This window comes from Neomonachus schauinslandi, chromosome 9 (genome assembly GCF_002201575.2).
Source record: "Neomonachus schauinslandi chromosome 9, ASM220157v2, whole genome shotgun sequence".
NCBI classification, from domain to species: domain Eukaryota; kingdom Metazoa; phylum Chordata; class Mammalia; order Carnivora; family Phocidae; genus Neomonachus; species Neomonachus schauinslandi.
In genome coordinates this window covers 105,669,112-105,687,426 of record NC_058411.1, presented here as the reverse complement: position 1 = coordinate 105,687,426, position 18,315 = coordinate 105,669,112, and the positions used below count along the sequence as shown (strand labels likewise).

General features: G+C 42.4%; 1 protein-coding gene across 7 annotated transcripts in view; it reads right to left on the bottom strand.

Moving 5' to 3' along the window:
* The window catches only part of IQCH (IQ motif containing H), a 205,248-nt gene that overhangs the window by 6,798 nt on the left and 180,135 nt on the right, over positions 1 to 18,315 (bottom strand). For 3 of the 7 annotated variants that reach the window (XM_021693963.2, XM_021693964.2, XM_021693967.2), the window contains one exon: positions 4,055 to 4,116. The exons of 1 other annotated variant lie outside the window; for it this stretch is intronic. In XM_021693963.2, coding sequence (XP_021549638.2) covers positions 4,055 to 4,116 — 62 coding nt within the window. Of the gene's footprint in view, positions 1 to 4,054; positions 4,117 to 10,528; positions 10,652 to 18,315 lie in introns of all 7 variants that reach the window. 3 more of the 7 variants (XM_021693961.2, XM_021693962.2, XM_021693966.2) reach the window with 2 other exon arrangements.

The following is an 18,315-nucleotide window of genomic DNA, read 5'->3' as shown; positions in this document are numbered from 1 at the left end:
TTATTTATTTATTTATTTATTTATTTATTTATTTATTTATTTATTTAACAGAGAGAGCCAGAGAGTACAAGCAGGGGGAGTGGCAGAGGGAGAAGGAGAAGCAGGCTCTCACCTGAGCAAGGAGCCCAATGTGGGGCTTAATTCCAGGACCCCAGGATCAGACCTGAGCTGGAGATAGTAGCTTAACCAACTGAGCCACCCAGGTGCCCTAGACCCTGGTGCTTCTTAAAACAGCAGATTCCTAGGGTCTACCTCAGATCAACAAAATCAGATTCTTTGGGTTTGGGATCCAGGAATGTATAGTTTCACTGAAATCCTCAGTTGATTCATATATATATATATATGTGTGTGTGTGTGTGTGTGTATAAATGAATCCACCACCATATATGTGTGTATATATATATATATATATATGTATATGATTGAGGCCCATACTTAAAAAAATTAGTGTGTTTGTGTGTGTGTGTATGATCCTGGGTCCACACATGGATTCATGCCCCCCCTTGTCATCTCTCCTCAGCTTCCTGGGGTCCATGGTCCCCAGGTTGTGAACCAAGAGGCTGGATGGACTCTAAGTCCTCTACCCTATTAATTCATTTCTAGAATTTCCTTCATTTTTCCTTCCTTGAAATTTTTTCCTGAATTCTGCTAGTCCCAGAAATATGCCAGTATAAATGGAGTCAGTATGAAGTTATCCTGGCAAAGCCAAACCACAGAATTCTGGTCTGTAAGGTCAGCCCTCTTGGAGCCCTCCCCTTTCCTGAAGAGGTAGCTGACTAACATCTTCGCCTGATGTGAACTGATTGTAACAAAGCCAAACAAAGCCCAGCCAGCTCATGAAAAGCCTCTCCTTAAAGCTCCAGAGAAAACCAACACAAACAATACAAAGAAGAAAAGTTTATATTAGCTCATCTTTTCTCTTTCAATATGAATTCTAGAAAACAAAGACTCTGTCTGGTCATTGTCTATTAAATGATCTGTTCTCAACCGCCATGTCCACGTGTTAGTGCAATTCCTGATGTACTAACTGTAATTCCACCCGTTTATCGCACAGTCAAGAAAGTACAGCTGCATGCAAGTAAGAATTTTGGGGATAATCCCGAATCCTACCTAATACTCAGAAGAAGTAAATTAATAAAGTTGGTACAAACTTGCACAGGTAGTGATGCAGTTCACAGAAGGATGAGAATCTCTTCCATAATAGGGTTCCCTGCATAAGGTAGCCATATGGTATTGGAAAAGCACACCAGATTCAGGGTCCAGAGACACAAGCTACTGTGTGATACTGGTAAACCACATCCCTGCTTGAAGACCCAGTTTCCTTTCTACACCATGAGAGTCTGTTAATCCTCAGGGTCCTTCCTTGCTTCAACATTCTCTGGTTCTGTGGCTGCAGGAAGGGATGAGAAGGATGATATAGGAAATAGTAGACAAGGCTCTAGAGTCTTCAAGAGACCCATGTCAATCAACAGTGCCCTTTCTGTAGGATACGTGAGTAGCAGTACCATCTAGAAGGTACACCATTAGGAGTATTGCCACCAGCAAAGCTAGCCTGTGGGTCAAGGCATTCCTGCTTCAAATCTCGGGAGCAGGATTAAGGATGGTTGGGTGAGCTCCTCTTTGTCACCAGTCTAATTATTCATTCTGTAGGCTTCAGCATCAAACCAACTTTGCTGCTCCATCAGTTTGATGATTGGGGAGTTACTTTTTCACATAAGTCTCAGAAGTCTCCTAAATTCCCTGATGTTGTCTTCTTGCCTGTCTCCTCTGTGCCCAAGTACCCACTTGGATAAGTCTTCCTGTGGCCCCTACTGTGGGAAATCGGCCTCTGCCCTGTTAACATTAATTATCCCTGTCTCACCTGTCAGTTCTAGGACACAAATTCTTCTCCTGAAAGTCAGCCTCTGCTGGGTTCTGCTTCATGCCAACAGGCTTTCTTTGTGCCATCCCCTTGCTGGCCTGGGTCTGTAAAAGCAGCCTCTTCTTTGAGCTCCTGTAGTTGTGCTCCCCACAACTAACTCTCTGGATATCCTTTCACTCTTTGTAATTGACCTTTCCTGATGCTGTGAGCTGGTTGCTCCTTGGGATGATCTCCTGGCACCTGAACTCCCTGGGTATGTGGTTCCCTGGCTGCTCTTGTCCCTCCACCTGAAGGGTCCTGTCCCTCTCAGCCTGATTCCAAGCACATGAGGGGTTGTGTCTTTCCAGTCCTGGCCCAGCTTGTTCTTTGCAGTTTACCTTTCATGCCAGCCAGTACTGGTAAGGTAGGGTTCATGTTTCTGTGTTCTCATTTCTAGTTCTTGTACTTAACTAACCCATCTGTCTGAATTCCTGGGCTTAGACATGTACTTGGACCTGGAACTTTACCTGCTTGGTTAGACTCTTAATTCTGGAAAATACGAAGTTCTTATCCCCCAGCTTGCCAACTTTAAATCCACTGACTGCTTGGTTCTCGCAGTCTCGGTAACTGCCTGGTGGCCTATGTCCTGCCACAGCCCTGGGCATATTAACTCATTTACTTATTTACTGACTGTCCGCCCACCACCACATCAGCTTCATGAGAGCAGGGACTTGTCTTTTGGTTCAGTGCTATATGCCTAACACTTAGAACTGTTCCTGGCACACTGATAAAATGCTTTTGAATTTTCTGATAGTGAGGGTAGGGCAGGGAGGGGGTTGAGGGATAGAACATCACTGGGAAGCAAAGGGTAGCTCATTCCCGGCACACGCACAGAGGTGTCCCCGGCTCTATTCTCCTCCTGGATGTGAATATCCAGGCAGAGAAGATGAATGTGTACTTGTTGGGGTGCTCTGTCTCATTCCTGTTGCTCTCCTGGCAGTATAAAAAAAGAGTGGGGAACAGAGCCTAAAATAAGCAGTGAAGGGACTCTTCTGACATAACCCAGGAAATTTTACATGTTTATGGGGTCTTGGGGAAAGGTGGGTACTGGAGGGGATGACTCAGCCAACCAGCTCTCCACCCAAGTGAAGAGAAGCATTTAAGACTGTAAACACTAGATTAAAGTGTTAGCCACATTAGGGCTACAAAGGGGGAAGAAACCAAAACATTTGCATGAGTTCAAAGGGATGGATGAGGCTGAATATGACTGCACTGAGGATGGCCTGTTGTAACAGACAATGCTGTGGTAAAACAAAGGACGGCACTTTGGAAAGGGGAGTTGAGACCTGTCCTGTGCATATCTTTGCCCATTTCAGTGTGCAGCTCTTGGGACCAGTTTCTAGGGGACTGAGCACCTAGGGGGAACTGAGGCTGCTCAGAACATTGATGCTTAGTAGAGGAATTGGCTCTTATTTGGTGTTTCATGAGACCAGATCTTAGTGTGTATAATCCTTTCAATGTGAGGCCGCAGTGTCTACACTAGTGTGGAAGTCAGAAGGAAGAGAAATACAGGGCAGAAACGGTTTCCCAGTAAGTTAAGATAATTTAAAGATGTCTAACGGCCATATTCCAAGATACGAAATAAGATTATGTTTCTAAAGTATGAATCCTAGATCAGAAGACAAATTTGCTAGCTCTCCAGATTATGCTGGGGAGAAATTTGCAGGAAATCGGAAACAGAGCAGCCTCCTGAGTGCTGCTAGCAGGACTCTTCTTAGCATACATGCATCAGGGCTGAAATTGGAGCTGAGGAGGAGCTATAGACCCTGCCTTTTGGGGGAGCATCTTGCCAAGTCACCAGAGCACTTTTCTAAGCATGCCAGAATGACAACTGCCCTTCTACAATATGGATGTTGGAGCTGGTTCCTCCTCAGTCAGATTTATTGTGCCTTGTATGTGTATGTGTTTGGGTGTAGTATGTTGTTGGAACTAGCCTCTTTCCCATCAATTTTGGATAATTAATCAGTTATATTTATGAACTCCCACTGACACATCTAAAGTCATTTTATGAAATACTTAAAGATCTAAATAAAACAAGATAGACTTCCAATAAATCAGGATGCTGATTAAAATGCATGAGAAGCATCATTCTTATTGGTTGTTATAGTCTATTTTTGTAGCTTATCGCATCTCATAGATGCACTTCATACTCACAACATTCCCAACTTGTCTCTCTTCAGGTGTTCATATAATATAAAAATAGTTCCTTGTCTGTCCTAGAAAATTTGAATGGGGAGAAAAGAAATAGCATATTATCTTAGAAGCAAAGAAAACATACTGCACTAAGACCACTGAGACTGATTGGAATTAAAATCCAGAGCTACCTTCAAATATTATGAAAAGCACGTTTGGAAAAAGCTGTCTCCAGAATATGGAGTAGATATGATCTGGGATGGTGTTGTTGCTGTTGTTAATTGAAATATAATTTATATATAACATTGTGTAAGTTTAAGGTATACAAAGACCTCGATATGATACATTTATATATTGTGATATAATTACCACTGTAGCCTTAGCTAACACTTCTATCACGTTTTATAATTATCATTTCTTTTTTGTGGTGAGGACATGTAAGATCTAGTCGCTTTGCAGTTTTGAAGTATTTAATACAGTATTGTTGACTATATGACTATGCTGTGCATTAGATCCCCAGAACTTATTTATCAACTAGTTGCAAGTTTGTACCCTTTAACAGTATCTCTGCAATTTCTCTACTTCCCAGCCTGATAACCGCCATTCAACTCAGTTTCTGAGCTCAGCTTTTTTAGTTCCAAATATAAGTGATATCATACACTGTCTTTGTTTGGCTTATCTCACTTAGCATAATGCCCTCAAGGTCCACCCATGTTGTTGCAAATGGCAGGATTTCCTTCATTCTCATGACTGAATGATATTCCATCATATATATATCTATCACATTTTCCTTATCCATTCATCCATCAGTGGACACTAAAGCTGTTTCCATGGCTTGGCTATTGTGAATAATGCTGCAATGAACATGGGGGTACAGATATCTCTTTGAGATACTGATTTGGTTTCCTTCAGATATATGCCCAGATGTGGAATTGCTGGATCATATGGTGGTTGTATTTTCAATTTTTTGAGGGATCCCTACACTGTTTTCCACGGGGGCTGAGCCAATTTGTATTCCCACCAACATTCCCAAGGGTCCCCTTTTCTCCATATCTGCACCAAAACTTGTTATCTCTTGTCTAGGCCAGTGTTTTTTTGAAATACGATCCTCAGAACACCTGCATCAGAATCATCAAGTGTGCTTGTTAAAAAGGCATTTTCATAGGCATCATCCAAACTCAAGATCTTTGGGAGAGAATCTGCCTTTTAGCTCACTTCCGGGGTGATTCTCTGCAAATCAAAATCTGAAAACCACTATTCTGAGAGCAATGGGTAAAAATACAGAGGGAAGCAATTTGTTGTGTGGAAAATAATTTGTATGTCAATGGAAAACTGTATGTGGTCTATGGCACACCCTATTGCCTTGATTCTGTGGGAGATATTTACAACTCTGTAAGTCCTAAGTGACTGAGAGACAAATTCTCTCCAGTCTGGGAAAGGTTCAGTTGATTTTCCTCACCTGCTCCCCTTGTGAAAAAAACAGTTTTCTCTCCATTTGCATATCCATTTCAGTATTCCTGACCTATAAAGGTGTCTGGGTTTTTTGGATTCTTTTTTATACTGGTTATAACATCTGTCTAATTTCTCTGTTTAGTAAAATACCATGTTTTTATTTTTTGCATCTGTATGAGAGGCATGATTTTATCTTTTTTTGAAAACTATTCTTTAAATAGTTTTTTCCAAATAAACAAAAAGTTAACACTGGAGTTGTCCAGTAGTGGAAATGGCTGCCCTGTGAAGTAGTGAACTCCTCATCATGGGAAGTCCAAAAAAGAACTATTTTTGAGATTTGATAAAAGAAATTACATGCCAGAATTAAGACTGCTTATTGACTCCTCATTTTGTCAGGAAACATGAGCATTAGGACAGGCATTGGATTAGAACAGCTGGCTGAACATTAGAAGCATCTGAGTGCTTTAAAAAATATAATGCCTCAGCCCTACCTCCAGAAATACTGGAGTGGGCTTTTGAAGTACAGTGTCACGCTGAGCCATATTTGAGCCTCAGGCAAAGGAAAAATTAGTATGTTTTAATTTAAAATTATGATATTTTATTGGCCATGGATTTTTTTGGCATTAATTTTGATTTTTCAGACAATGCATTACAATATTTTTATCTTTATTACCGAGTATTTTTTGTGCTCCCTTAAATTCTGTGCTCTGAGTACGGGTCTCACTTGCCTCATCCTAATCCCAGGCCTGCTTGGCCATCTGTACTTCTTAAAGCTCCTCACTCGGGTCAGTCTAATGGGCAGCCAGAGTTGAGAACCACTGACTAGATGATCTGTAAGGTATCCTGCATCTGTTTCCGTGCTGCCCAATATGGTAGCCACTAGCCACATGGGACTACTGAGAACTTGAAATATGAGTAGTCCAAAGGCTGGGTATAAAAAAATGTAAAATATGTCATTAATAACTTTTATACTGATTACACATTGAAATGATACTAGTTTTCTGTTTGGGGAGCATCCTTTTCTTGATACTGATTTCTGAATCAATCAGCTAGGCTACGTGATGCTGCAATAATTTAAAAAAACCGACTCAATTCTTAGTTGTTTATAACAACAAATGTGTGGTTCTTGCTTGTACCCCATTTCCTACATGAGCTGGCATGGGTCTCTGGTCACTGTTGGTACACCCAGGGACCCAGGCAAAGGGAGCTCTGTCTCAGTGTGCTTCCATGATTTCTAAAGCAGGAAAAAGGACATGGCGACTCATGAAGTGGTTCTTGAAGGCTTCTGCATAGAAAGGACATGTATCACTTCTGCTCATAGTTCACAGGCCCAAGTAAGTTACATGGCCATAGTTGACTTCAGGGAGAGCGCTGAGGAAGTATAAGCCTGGTATGTGCCTAGAAGGAGGAGAATCAGAACATTTGTGAAAAGTCCTAATGATCACCACTGTGGCAGTACCCTGGCCTGAGGAAATGATCACTGGTGGTTGTGGAGCTATTTAGGACCATGGCACACTGCCTATGTGTGTGTGAGACCAGCCCTGCCCCACACTGTTGCCAGCAGTAAACATGACACTTTTCTCCATATGGCTTTTCATTACAACTTCATTTCATTAGGAAACCAGTGGGGGTATTCTGTCGCATTACAGAAATACCAAGAACGAGACCCACCAAATTGCTTACAAACTCCGGAATGCTTCCTTCCAATATTCAGCAAGGAAAGTACACTCGTGAGATGTTGTTCTTTCCCTTTTTTCCCCTTCAGAGTTTGGACGAGAAACAGTGGAAATTCTGTGATCATAATGGGAAGAAAGAGAACAAGGACTTTGGAGGATTCTTTTGGTAATATTGACAATGATGTAGTATTAACGTTGCTTCTTTTTCTGGAAAGAGCACCCACATTAAATTTGACCAAGAATGGCAGCTGGTAGCAGAGGCTACACTCGTCTTTTTAGACTTAGCATAACTCATGGAGGCAATAATGGTTTAGAGAAGTTAAGTATTAAGCACAGCTTTTCCCCCCTCTTTTGTAAGGTAGAGAGAGTTGGGGGCTACAGAGAAGTTTGTGCTCCTTTAGCTGAAGAATACATAAGGGGTGCCTAGATGGAATATTTATTTGAAATTATTCCCAGTATTCCTGGACTGGATTGGTAATAATATTTTAGAAATACAAATAGTTCTTAGGGGGGAAAATATACATAGAGGACACCCTTGGTGTAAGAGAAAGAATCATGTTTGACTTTATGGATTCAAATGTTAGTTCCACAAAGTGCCTGGCTGTGTGATCTTGGGAAAGTGCTGACACTCTTTGAGCTTAAATTCCCCAGTGTCATCTGGCAGAAATAATAGCTTCTTACAGAAGAGATGGGAAAGTTGAGGTGGTAATGAAGTTAGTGCTTCGCTTGGTGGCCAGCACATAGTGGGTGCTCTGCAGATGCCGATTTATCACCTGCCTCTTCAGGAAAAGGCAGTTAAGAGAACAAGAGGACAGTTCAGACCAGGAATGGATCTTGGGATCGGAAAAGACGAGAACCCGTATCAGGAAAACTGGAGCAAGGATATTGTTGGAGAATTTCCAATGACTCTTTTACCTCACCTTAGAGTTTTAGGACGTCATGTTTTTCTTTTTTTTTTTTAAAGGTTTTATTTATTTATTTATTTATTTGAGAGAGAGAGACTGAGAGAGAGAGCACATGAGAGGGGGGAGGGTCGGGAGGGTCAGAGGGAGAAGCAGACTTCCCGCCGAGCAGGGAGCCCGATGCGGGACTCGATCCAGGGACTCCAGGATCATGACCTGAGCCGAAGGCAGTTGCTTAACCAACTGAGCCACCCAGGCGCCCAGGACGTCATGTTTTTCATTTCTGACTCTTTTCTTGTACTTTTTTCTTTTTCTTTCCTTTTGTCCGCACCTCCCCCCTTTTGGTAGATTCTTTCTGCATTTGGATTTTATCCTCTCTGTTTTCTTCTTCATATTGTCTGTCCCTCCATTGCCCCCGGTCCATATTTCTCTTTCTTCCCCATTTCCGCTCTCACCCTTTGTGGGGTGTGTAGCACAAGCGACCTAGAGACAGAGCCAGTCATGTTGTGGGCGCCTCTCTGCTCCTTTCTGGCATTCTCCTCACCTTCAGTGGAGCCCCTCCCTCTGCACCATCCGCTGTTCCCCTGGGGTCATAGCAGTCTGTTTTTTGTACTAAAATTTGTTCTCAGAAATGAATCTGGTCGACTGAGAGCCACAACGGTGTAAGTAACATATAAAATCTGGTGCTTTATTTTTCCCAGAAATACTAGAAACTTCAATCAAGTAGAAAGCCTTTAGCCAAAGAAATAAATCTCTAATAATAATTTCAGGAAATAGAAAAATTATGGAGGATATTTTCTTCTGGGCAGGAGACTTTCCCTGCCAAATATGCCTATTCACAGTGCTTGTTCTGCTTTGATATTTTAGAAGAAAATGAAATAAAATAGATTCCGAGAAAGCTAACATTAGATTTAGCCACCTTCTGGCATATGGAAGTGTTTCGGTCTAATCAGTTTGGGGCTAAAAACTATTTAATTCCAAAAGGATTCTGTAGAGCAGATGTAACAATTAATTTCAGGTAAATCAGTTCAATCTGGCTTTTTCATTCTTTCTTATATTTTACCAATTTTAACATAATTTGTAAGGGAATATGAGCTCCTTTATATTTGTTTGCAAACAGCATGAATCAATCTAACCCAAGAGCCTTATGCATTCTGGCGGTGCCCTGCAGTGTGGTGGGATTGCCCAGTGGTAGCTGGGCCATTCTATTCACTGTTGGCCTCGTGCCTAAGGTCTACATGCTTTTCAAGAGCCTATAAAAGAACTGATCCCTAAAAAATTGTATTTGTTCTCAAGTACGAGGAATGAAAATTAATAAATGTAGAACTGAATGTCTGCAAATTAAAACATTTGATCACTTGGTTGTTGCTCAATTCTGTCATTATCTACAAATGACTTTTAATATGAGAGGTGACTATATTTTAATATGTGAGCTGTCATGTGGAATTGGTCTTCCACAACTAAGAGTGCATGGGTCTCTTAGCCTTCAGTGTCAGAGATTTGAAAATCTGAATCAAACTGCAAAATCACAAAACTTCCTCAGAGTAACAGGAATCTCTAGGCACAAAATGGAGGTTCTCGTTTAGGTAGGAGATATTACATCCCGTTTGTCCTCATCCAGCTACATTAAGGATGAAGCAGCTGGAAAGGAACCATCAGTATCATTGACAATAGATCAAACATGTGAACAACTGTTTTTTTTGTTTTTGTTTTTGTTTTTGTTTTTAATCAGAACTCCTCCTGGGAAGAAACTACTATATGGAGGTTGAAGGATGCCATGGACTGAATTGCGTGTCCCCTCAGATTCATATGTTGAAGCCCTAACCCCCATGTGACTGTATTGGAAATAGGGCCTTTAAGGAGGTGATTAAGGTTAAGTGAGGGCATAAGGATGGGGCCCTGTTCCAATAGATCTGGTGTCCTTATAAGAGAGGTTACAGAGATACCAGAGATCTCTCTCTCTCTCTCCCTCTGCCATGTTGGGGCACAGCAAGAAAGTGGGCATCTGCAAGCCAGAAAGAGTGCTCTCACCAGGAACCAAATTGGCTGGGTACCTTCTCCTTGAACCTCCCAACCTCCAGAAAGGTGAGAAATAAATTTCTGTTGTTTAAGCCACCCAGTCTGTGGTGTTTTGTTATGGCAGCTCAAGCAGACTGAGACAGAGGATATTCATTTATAAGCAGCTCTGAATGGGGTCAGGCAACTCACGACATGCTTCAGGATCAAGAGATGGTCCCGCAAACGTCTCCTAAGTCAGGTGAGCTACAGGGCTTTTGCTTTACCAAGGTGGGACCGAGCTGAACTTCCCAGGACCAAGAGCCACCCCCCTGTGGAGCTGCCTCAGGCAGCACTCAGCCTTCCTCTAAATACAGGTTAAACTAATGTTTCAAAAATATCTGTCTGAAGGGACACTGAATTACTAGCTGCCTAGATCACCCCACCTTGGCCAACCATCAGCTGCATACCTCAATGTCATAGCCAATGCCATGGGCCTTACACATTTGCAGGAAAACATAGTGGAAAACCAGCGAGAGATTGTTGTGCTTCAGCTGGGTAGTCATCACTGCATAGCGAATGCTTGCCGATGCCTAGAAAAGACCACAACTGCATATACGACTCTTTATAAGATATGTAAGTAAGCTCTTAACTTTAGAAAAGTTGTAGGTTAACAGGAAAGCTGTGAAGATAATACAGAGGGTTCCTGTCCCCCTCTTGTTAACATTGTGGTACGTTTGTCCCAGGAGGAAACAAATTGCCTCATTACTGTTAACTGAAGTCTGTTCTTTATTTGGATTTCATTAGTTTTTCCTAAATCCCTTTTTCTGTCCCATGATCCCATCCAGGATACCACATTGTATTTAGTTGTCATGTCTCCTTCGGTTCTTTTGGGCTGTGACTTCTCAGACTTTCCTTGTTTTTGATGATCTTGACAGTTTTGAGGAGTACGGATCAGGTATTTTATAGAAGGTCCTCTTTTGGTATTGTCTGATGGTTTTCTCCTGACTAGACTGGTGTAACATGTTTTTGAGAAGAGGACCGCCATAGGATCACTTCATATCAAGGGTATATGTATCAACATTACTTACCATCGACGATGCCAATTTTGATCTCACCAAGGTCGTCTTTGCCAGGTTTCTCACTATAAAGTTACTTTTACCTGTTTCTGTACTATACTCTTTGGAAACAAGTCACTAGGGGAGTCTGCCTTCTTGAGAGAACCAATGTTAGAATTTTGATGCCAGTTGCTTTCTTTGTTTGAGAAAGTGCCATTCTTTATCTTGCTTGCCTATCAGTGGGAGCTATCCCGAAGAGACTGGTCATGTTAGGCCTGAAGCATTTCAATTATAGTATTTCCTAAAAACATTTAAAATTGAGTACATACAAAAGAAAGTATTGGATCCTGGCAATTTTGTAGCATGTCCTTTGTGAGATGTGATGTTTGTCTTTGAAAATCAGCTACGTTGATCCTTGGAGAACTGGAATTTTGGAGAACAGCATGTAGGGCCGTGGCCAACCTTAGGGCATAGAAAGTGAAGGTACCTGGCACAGATTTTGAACTTTGGAGGTCCTTGGGTGCGGGGGCAACCAGGTGCTTGCCCTTGTGCAGTGACTTGGAACAGGAGAAGGAAAAGGAGGTGCTGTTGGTCCACAACTGGCTGCAAGGATCATAATGGCCTGACATTGTCTGTTGTGAAACGTCAAGGCTTGCCCTATCTATCTCTGAGATAATGCAAGGAACTAGGGCTGACTGAGTGCCCAACAGAAGATGAACATGTTTTCCCTGTCCATATAACATGTAAGCATATACACACTCTTTCTCTCTCTCTCTTTATCAGATTTCACATTCACCTTCTGTGACATATTTCCCCACATACATTGTCTTTTCCTTCAACACTTGCAGAAAATACTGTATCTGATGGTAATGTTTTCAGTACTATTAAGACTGTTCTTCCCACATATAGGCAGGGTCCACATCTATAAAAATATTAGGCTCCCACAGGCTAATGCATCTTGAGTTGTACATCTCCATTAGTATTGTCCCATTTGTAGCCACTGGGCATTTTATTTGTGCCAAAAAAAATCTACTGGACCCTCACATGCCTCACAATTTTACCTTGTGATCACTCTGACCTATCATGGATTGTTCCCCTGGCTGCTTCCCTGACATGACGGGAGTTCTCTGAAGAAGGCAGGCACTGTTTGGCTTCCGAATCCCCAGGCTGGATGTGATGCCCCACAGAGCAGGCATTCAGTGCTTCCTGAACGGAAGAATGGATGGATGCATGCATGTAGTAAGGTACGTCTATAGCACTTCCCTCTGACTGAAGAGATTCTTCCAGTGTAACTCAGGGGATGTCCAGTCAGTGAGTGCTTCGGGGCAGAAGCAGACCCTAGAGAATGACAGGAAATCCCCGGACAATGATAGCTCAGGGCGGTCGTTCCAAGCCTGGCCCCCAGTAGGCTATCTTTTGGAGGACAGTGTAGCTCTGGTGGACATGGTGGAGTTATTAGTGGGGTAATAAGAACTGGCTAAGAGAAGTGCTGGCTCAGCTGTTCAGTCGGTCTGGAGGAGTGTGACCACCAGGCCTGCGCACCCTCTCATGGCAGGCTGCGCCATGTTCCTGCCTTCACAGTGAAGGCCCAGAAGCCTGAGCTTTTGCATATGGAAGAGAACTGTAAATACTCTGGAATTCCATTGTGGTTACTGAGCATGTAATTGCGTGGTGATTACCATGAATTCACAAGATAGTTCCAAGGTTATTTTTGTCTTTTAAACTTGTCTTATGCTGCCATAGGATATAAACTAGCAAGCCCAAGACTAGGCCCCAGTCAGCGAGGGAGAGAGGTAGGCAGGCCTCTGGCAGCAGGAGCCAGCTCATCGCTGTGTATCTTGGCTCCAAAGCTCACTGTCTAGTATTGCTGGACAACAAATAAGGACAGGCCATCCTGAGGTTTCTTCTCTACAGAGACAAACTGCAGTTCCCCCTTCTCCCAGACCTGGGATTAAAATTCATAAAGAGTCTGAAGGAAAAGCCAGGATATTTGCTGTATGTCTCCAAGCTATGTCTTTTCCATTACCATTGCCATCCTACTCCAGAGCTTTATGGCATGGACAGCCGCTTCTCCTTCCTACTTGGGAGGCGGGAATGCAAGCAGAATTCTGTGGTGGAAAAGTTATATGGAGTCAGAAAGATTGAAGTTCAAAACCTGAATGACCTTGAATGTGTCATTTAACTGCTCTGACTTTTGGTGATTAAATAAGCACGTAGCACAGCACCTGGCACCTGATAAATGGTAGCTATAAATATTGTTGCTCTTTCTTTGAAAGCGTCTACAGGGCTCGGAGCATTTTGGACCTCCACTAAATGTAATTTCCTAGGCTGTTCCTTCCCCCCGCTGGTACCTGGGATTCTAAGCATTACCACAAGATTGTTTCTCAGACCCAGGTTGGTCAGTGCTCAGAACTCTTCAGTGTCTCCTCCCTGCCTTCAAGATGAAATCCAGACACCTGGCTTTGTGTGCAGACTCTCCCGCACCGGTTCAGGGGATTGCTCCAACCATTTCTCCCACTTCGTCCTTCCCAAATTCTCTGCCCCAGCCCACCTGGTTCATTGCTAGCTCCTCACAGACCATGGGCTCTCTTCAGCCTTTGTCTCTTCTGCTGGGGAGGTCTCCTTTCCCTCATCACTTAGTGACTGCCCTAGTCTATGAGGCCAGGCCAAATTCCCTCTTTCTAGTAAGTGTCCCCTGTCTCTGCCAGTCCCAGTCCACAGTCCTTTCTCCTACGAACTCCAGGAGCAGGTTGAGGGGCTATCACTCAATGGTGCTGAAATGAGGCCTTGTGGTTTTCCTTGTGTATGTGCTATCTACTTTGTATTTCTTTTTAACTCCTCGAGGACAGGGACTTTGTCAAATGTCTTTGTATCCCTGATGCTTGGTGAAATTCCTGGCTTATGTTAACTGCTTAGTAAATGTGTTATAATAATGCCAATGAAGATGAACATACGTGATACACCTACTCTTCTTAGACTTAAGTAACTCCACAGTTTCTACAGGGAAAAACTGTTGATAGTCTAGGGTTGTCTTTTATTCAGTCTGATAGCACAGGTATGACAGTGTTGTCGTGAGGATTAGATGAGTATCTAAAGACCTTAGAACAGTGCCTGGCACAGAGGGAACAGTAAAAAAATGTTAGTGCTTATTATCATTTGTTAAAATAATTTCACAAAGAAGTTATTTAAAATAAAAACCAACCAACCAACCAACTTTTTCATCAGAAGGGGCCTTGAATCAGAATGCTTGAGTTTTGCTACTTATTTAACTTTATGACGTGGGCAGCTCACTTAACTTTGCATAGCCTCAGTTTCCTAATCTGTAAAATGGTTATGATAATTCCTGCCTTATCTATTCCTTAAGGTCATCATGGGGATCAAATAAGCTCATGCCAATTTAAAGGATAAAACATTACGCAAATAGAAAACATGTTTTTAAAAGGTTGATTTGTATAATCAACTCTCTTCTGATGGTATAAAATCCATTTAGGTTTGCCAAGGAAATCACAACCTAAATGGATTTTACAGCAGGAGAAGACTCCTCCGTGACCATCTGTCCCATTCAGTGCTGCATCTTGGCCTAGCTCAGAGCAGATTAGAAGCCAGTGGATAATGGCAGTATGCCTGGAAACAACCTCATCTCAGAGGGAGACGAAGCTTCCTTTGGAAGAAGAGCTTTCTCTATGGCCTCAACCAGAGACTTCTTTAGGGATGAGCTTAAGCTGTACTCTGGGGCCAAATCACTGACTCTCAGCCAGTGCCAGGCAGGTTGCTCCGAACAGTGGTCAGACACACAGGCTTTAAAGTCTGGCAGGCCTGGGCTTAAATTCTGGCTTCCACTTTTGCTTGCTGAGGGACCTTCCACAAGGTGCTTGACATTTCTTAACCTCAGTCTTCTTATCTAAAAATGAGCATAATAGCCTGGGCGGCACAGCCTGGATGGCTCAGTCAGTTAAGCATCTGACTCTTGATTTTGGCTCAGGTCTTGATCTCAGGGTTGTGGGATTAAGCCCCGAGTTGGGCTTCATGCTGGGTGTGGAGCCTGCTTAAGATTCTCTCTCCCGGGCGCCTGGGTGGCTCAGTCTTTAAGCGTCTGCCTTCGGCTCAGGTCATGATCCCAGGGTCCTGGGATCGAGCCCCGCATCGGGCTCCCTGCTCAGCGGGAAGCCTGCTTCTCTCTCTCCCACTTACCCTGCTGTGTTCTCTCTCTGGCTGTCTCTCTCTGTCAAATAAATAAATAAAATCTTTAAAAAAAAAAAGATTCTCTCTCCCTCCCTCTGCCCGCACCCCACTCCCTCCCTCAACACAGCACATGCTCTCTCTTAAAAAAAAGGTGAGTATAATAACAACACCTGCCTAGTATATTGGGTTGTATAAAGATTCATGTAAAGCACTTTGTTACAGTACCTGGTGTAGAGTAAAGGCTTAACACATTTTGGATGTTATTATCATGTTATTATATGTATTATAGTTATTTGTTGGCCTATCTGTGTCTTCTGATAAACTTGGAGCTCTTTGCTGCTTATCCTTACATCCTTCGTGCTTAGGAGAGTACCTGACACAGTTTAGGTGTTGAGTAAGTCTGCTGAATTTACTTCTAGTTGGTGCTTGTCGAAAGTATTAACTGATAGCTAAGGTGATGGCTGATGAGGACTTAGGATGAGACTTCTCACAACAATATTACTTATTTCTAAAAGATTTTGCAGGAAAAAACCTTTTAATGAAAGACTGCAGTATGGGGGGATGGGCCCTTGCTGTGTCCCCTTACAGGAGACAGTGAGATGCCCCCCTCAGCACCCCACTGTACTTGAGGCTGCCTGGGCTAGGCTTGATACAGAGAGAGACCTATTTAACAGGCCCCATGAAATCGAATCCCTCAAGAGACCTTGGCAGTCACTTAGCCCTCCTTTATTTTACAAACGAGGATACTGAGGCAGAGAGCGATCAGAATTTATGATCTGTAACTTTCAGACCAGTGCTCTTCACTCCAAATTCCCATTGGCTACATTTGGAATGTGTGGACATTTCAGAGGCTAGCCTTTTCTGGTAAAACGGGGAAAAAAATAGAAGAGAAAATATTATTGGTAGAAGAACTCACAATCTAACAAGAATGCTTCAAGCCAAATAAAGGAAGCTCGAAATACTCCTTTTCACTGGAGAATATAATTTTGCTTCAGCCACAATTTAAATTGATTTAGTTCGGAGCACCAGCACTTGAAGTGTGGAGCATATTCTATTTTCTCCATGATGCTTGTTTTGACAGTGATGCATTTCAGTTGACATAGTTGAAATCCTTATGTAATAAATCTCTGCCTGAAAATTAATCATGTTTATAATATTCTGAGAATTAATAACACCCATTGCTCAAATCATTAACTTAAAAAGGAGCTTCCAAAATCTGTTCTCGGCAGTGAGGGACCACAAATAAATGAATGTTTGATAAAATAATCCAAGTAGCAGTTTAATAAGCGTAAACTTGAATGTGGTCGCAATAACACAGAACTATTGTTTAAAGGTTGGCAGAGGCTGATGAGGTTCTTATTTCAGTTACGAAGCAGGCATCCACATGCATAATGAACTGCTCTCTGAATTATTAATGTGTTGCTTATTTAGCCTCATCTGTCTAGAAGATAATGTATCCTAACTCTAATGAGTGATTGGTTTTGTACATAATTACAGTAGCAGCAGTGGGGAAATGTGTGCCTTCAAAGAAGGAGTTCTAAAAATAAAGTCATCACATAAACTCTGTTGTTGTGGCATTCTATCAAAATCAAACCCGAAGCATTTGAGAATTCATAATAAATTACAGGAGACAGAATCATTATTAACATCATAATTTAACACAAAAGGTTTTACTTAATCATTCATTACAGATCGTGTGCTGTTAAAATGCTTATAAATGATGTGGGTTGTTTTAAGATGTTTGCAGATATGGTCCCTTTTGGCCGCTCGCCCACCTGTAGTGCGGAGGGTCCACAGAGAGAGAGGAGGAGTAAAAACAATCGAAAAGGATAGTGCTTTATCCTCATTCTGACAGAATGTTAATTAAAAGTTTAAAATGTTGTTAGGTAACTCATTTTCTTTTCTAAAACATGCATGTCTGGGACTCATCTGACTTGGTTTCTGACTTCAAGTGGTTAATTGTGGAGGACACTGGGGCAGAAGCCCATGCACTTGGCCCGACTGGCTCTAGATGACAGTTCTTTGCCACCTGTTTCTGACTTGGGACAAGAGCTCTTTGTAGAGCCCAGAAGAGTCTTTGCTTCCCCCCTGCACAGAAGATTATTTAAAGGAATAGGCTCAAAGCAGAAGCATTTTGTAGGCATTAGTCCTGAATGCGCCCTCTTTATCATTGTGGGTATGTCAGTGCCTTTCCTTTTTCTTCAGTCTTCAAAGGGGGCTGTCAGCTGACTGATTATAAACCTGATGGCATCACAGCCTATTCACACCTGTTCAGGAAGCTTTGGATTGGTTGTAAATTGCATCGTGTGTGCAAGTATGGATGCTTCTTTTAAAAATGGCCTATCCCGTGTGTACGCATGCATGGGAGCCTGGGAGCCCGCGCATGCACACATGCACAGTGGCACCAGGGTGAGAAAATCATTTATCTTTCTAAAGCCACAAGCACTTTCAATTTATCCGTACATCAGAAAACCTGCATAGCTTTCCTTTAGTAGTGACTGTAGAGACATTTGAATTATTGAAGATCATAATGCTTCCCTCTTGAGTGTAGGCAATTCCTAGAAGTGTTTAAGACTCTTGATCACAGAAGAATTCCCGTATGTTGCCTGTAGCTAGGATTGAAACCTATAGGCAAGATGGGGAAAATGGGAGAGTGCTTCTAATTCAGAGTACAACTTCTGCTTATAGCCTTCTGAAGCAACATACTTAAATGTAGCAAATTGTCTTGGAAAGTCTTGAATTGAATACTAACTCAGCTTCCAGCTTCCTTTTAGAAATGGTATGGAGTTAGGTTTGCTAGGCCACAAGGCTCAAGTTTTACTGCTGTCCCTCCATCCAGCATTGAACTTAGGGTCCTGTAGGTCCCTTTAGTGAGGATGGGGGCCACAGGTGGAGTTGGACCTGGTTGATTCTCAGCGAGGTCCTGGGACCTAATTAAAAGGGACCTGTTCTCCCCCGTCCAACTCTGCTTCTCTCTCTTTTTTAAAAAAGATTTATTTATTTATTTGAGAGAGAGA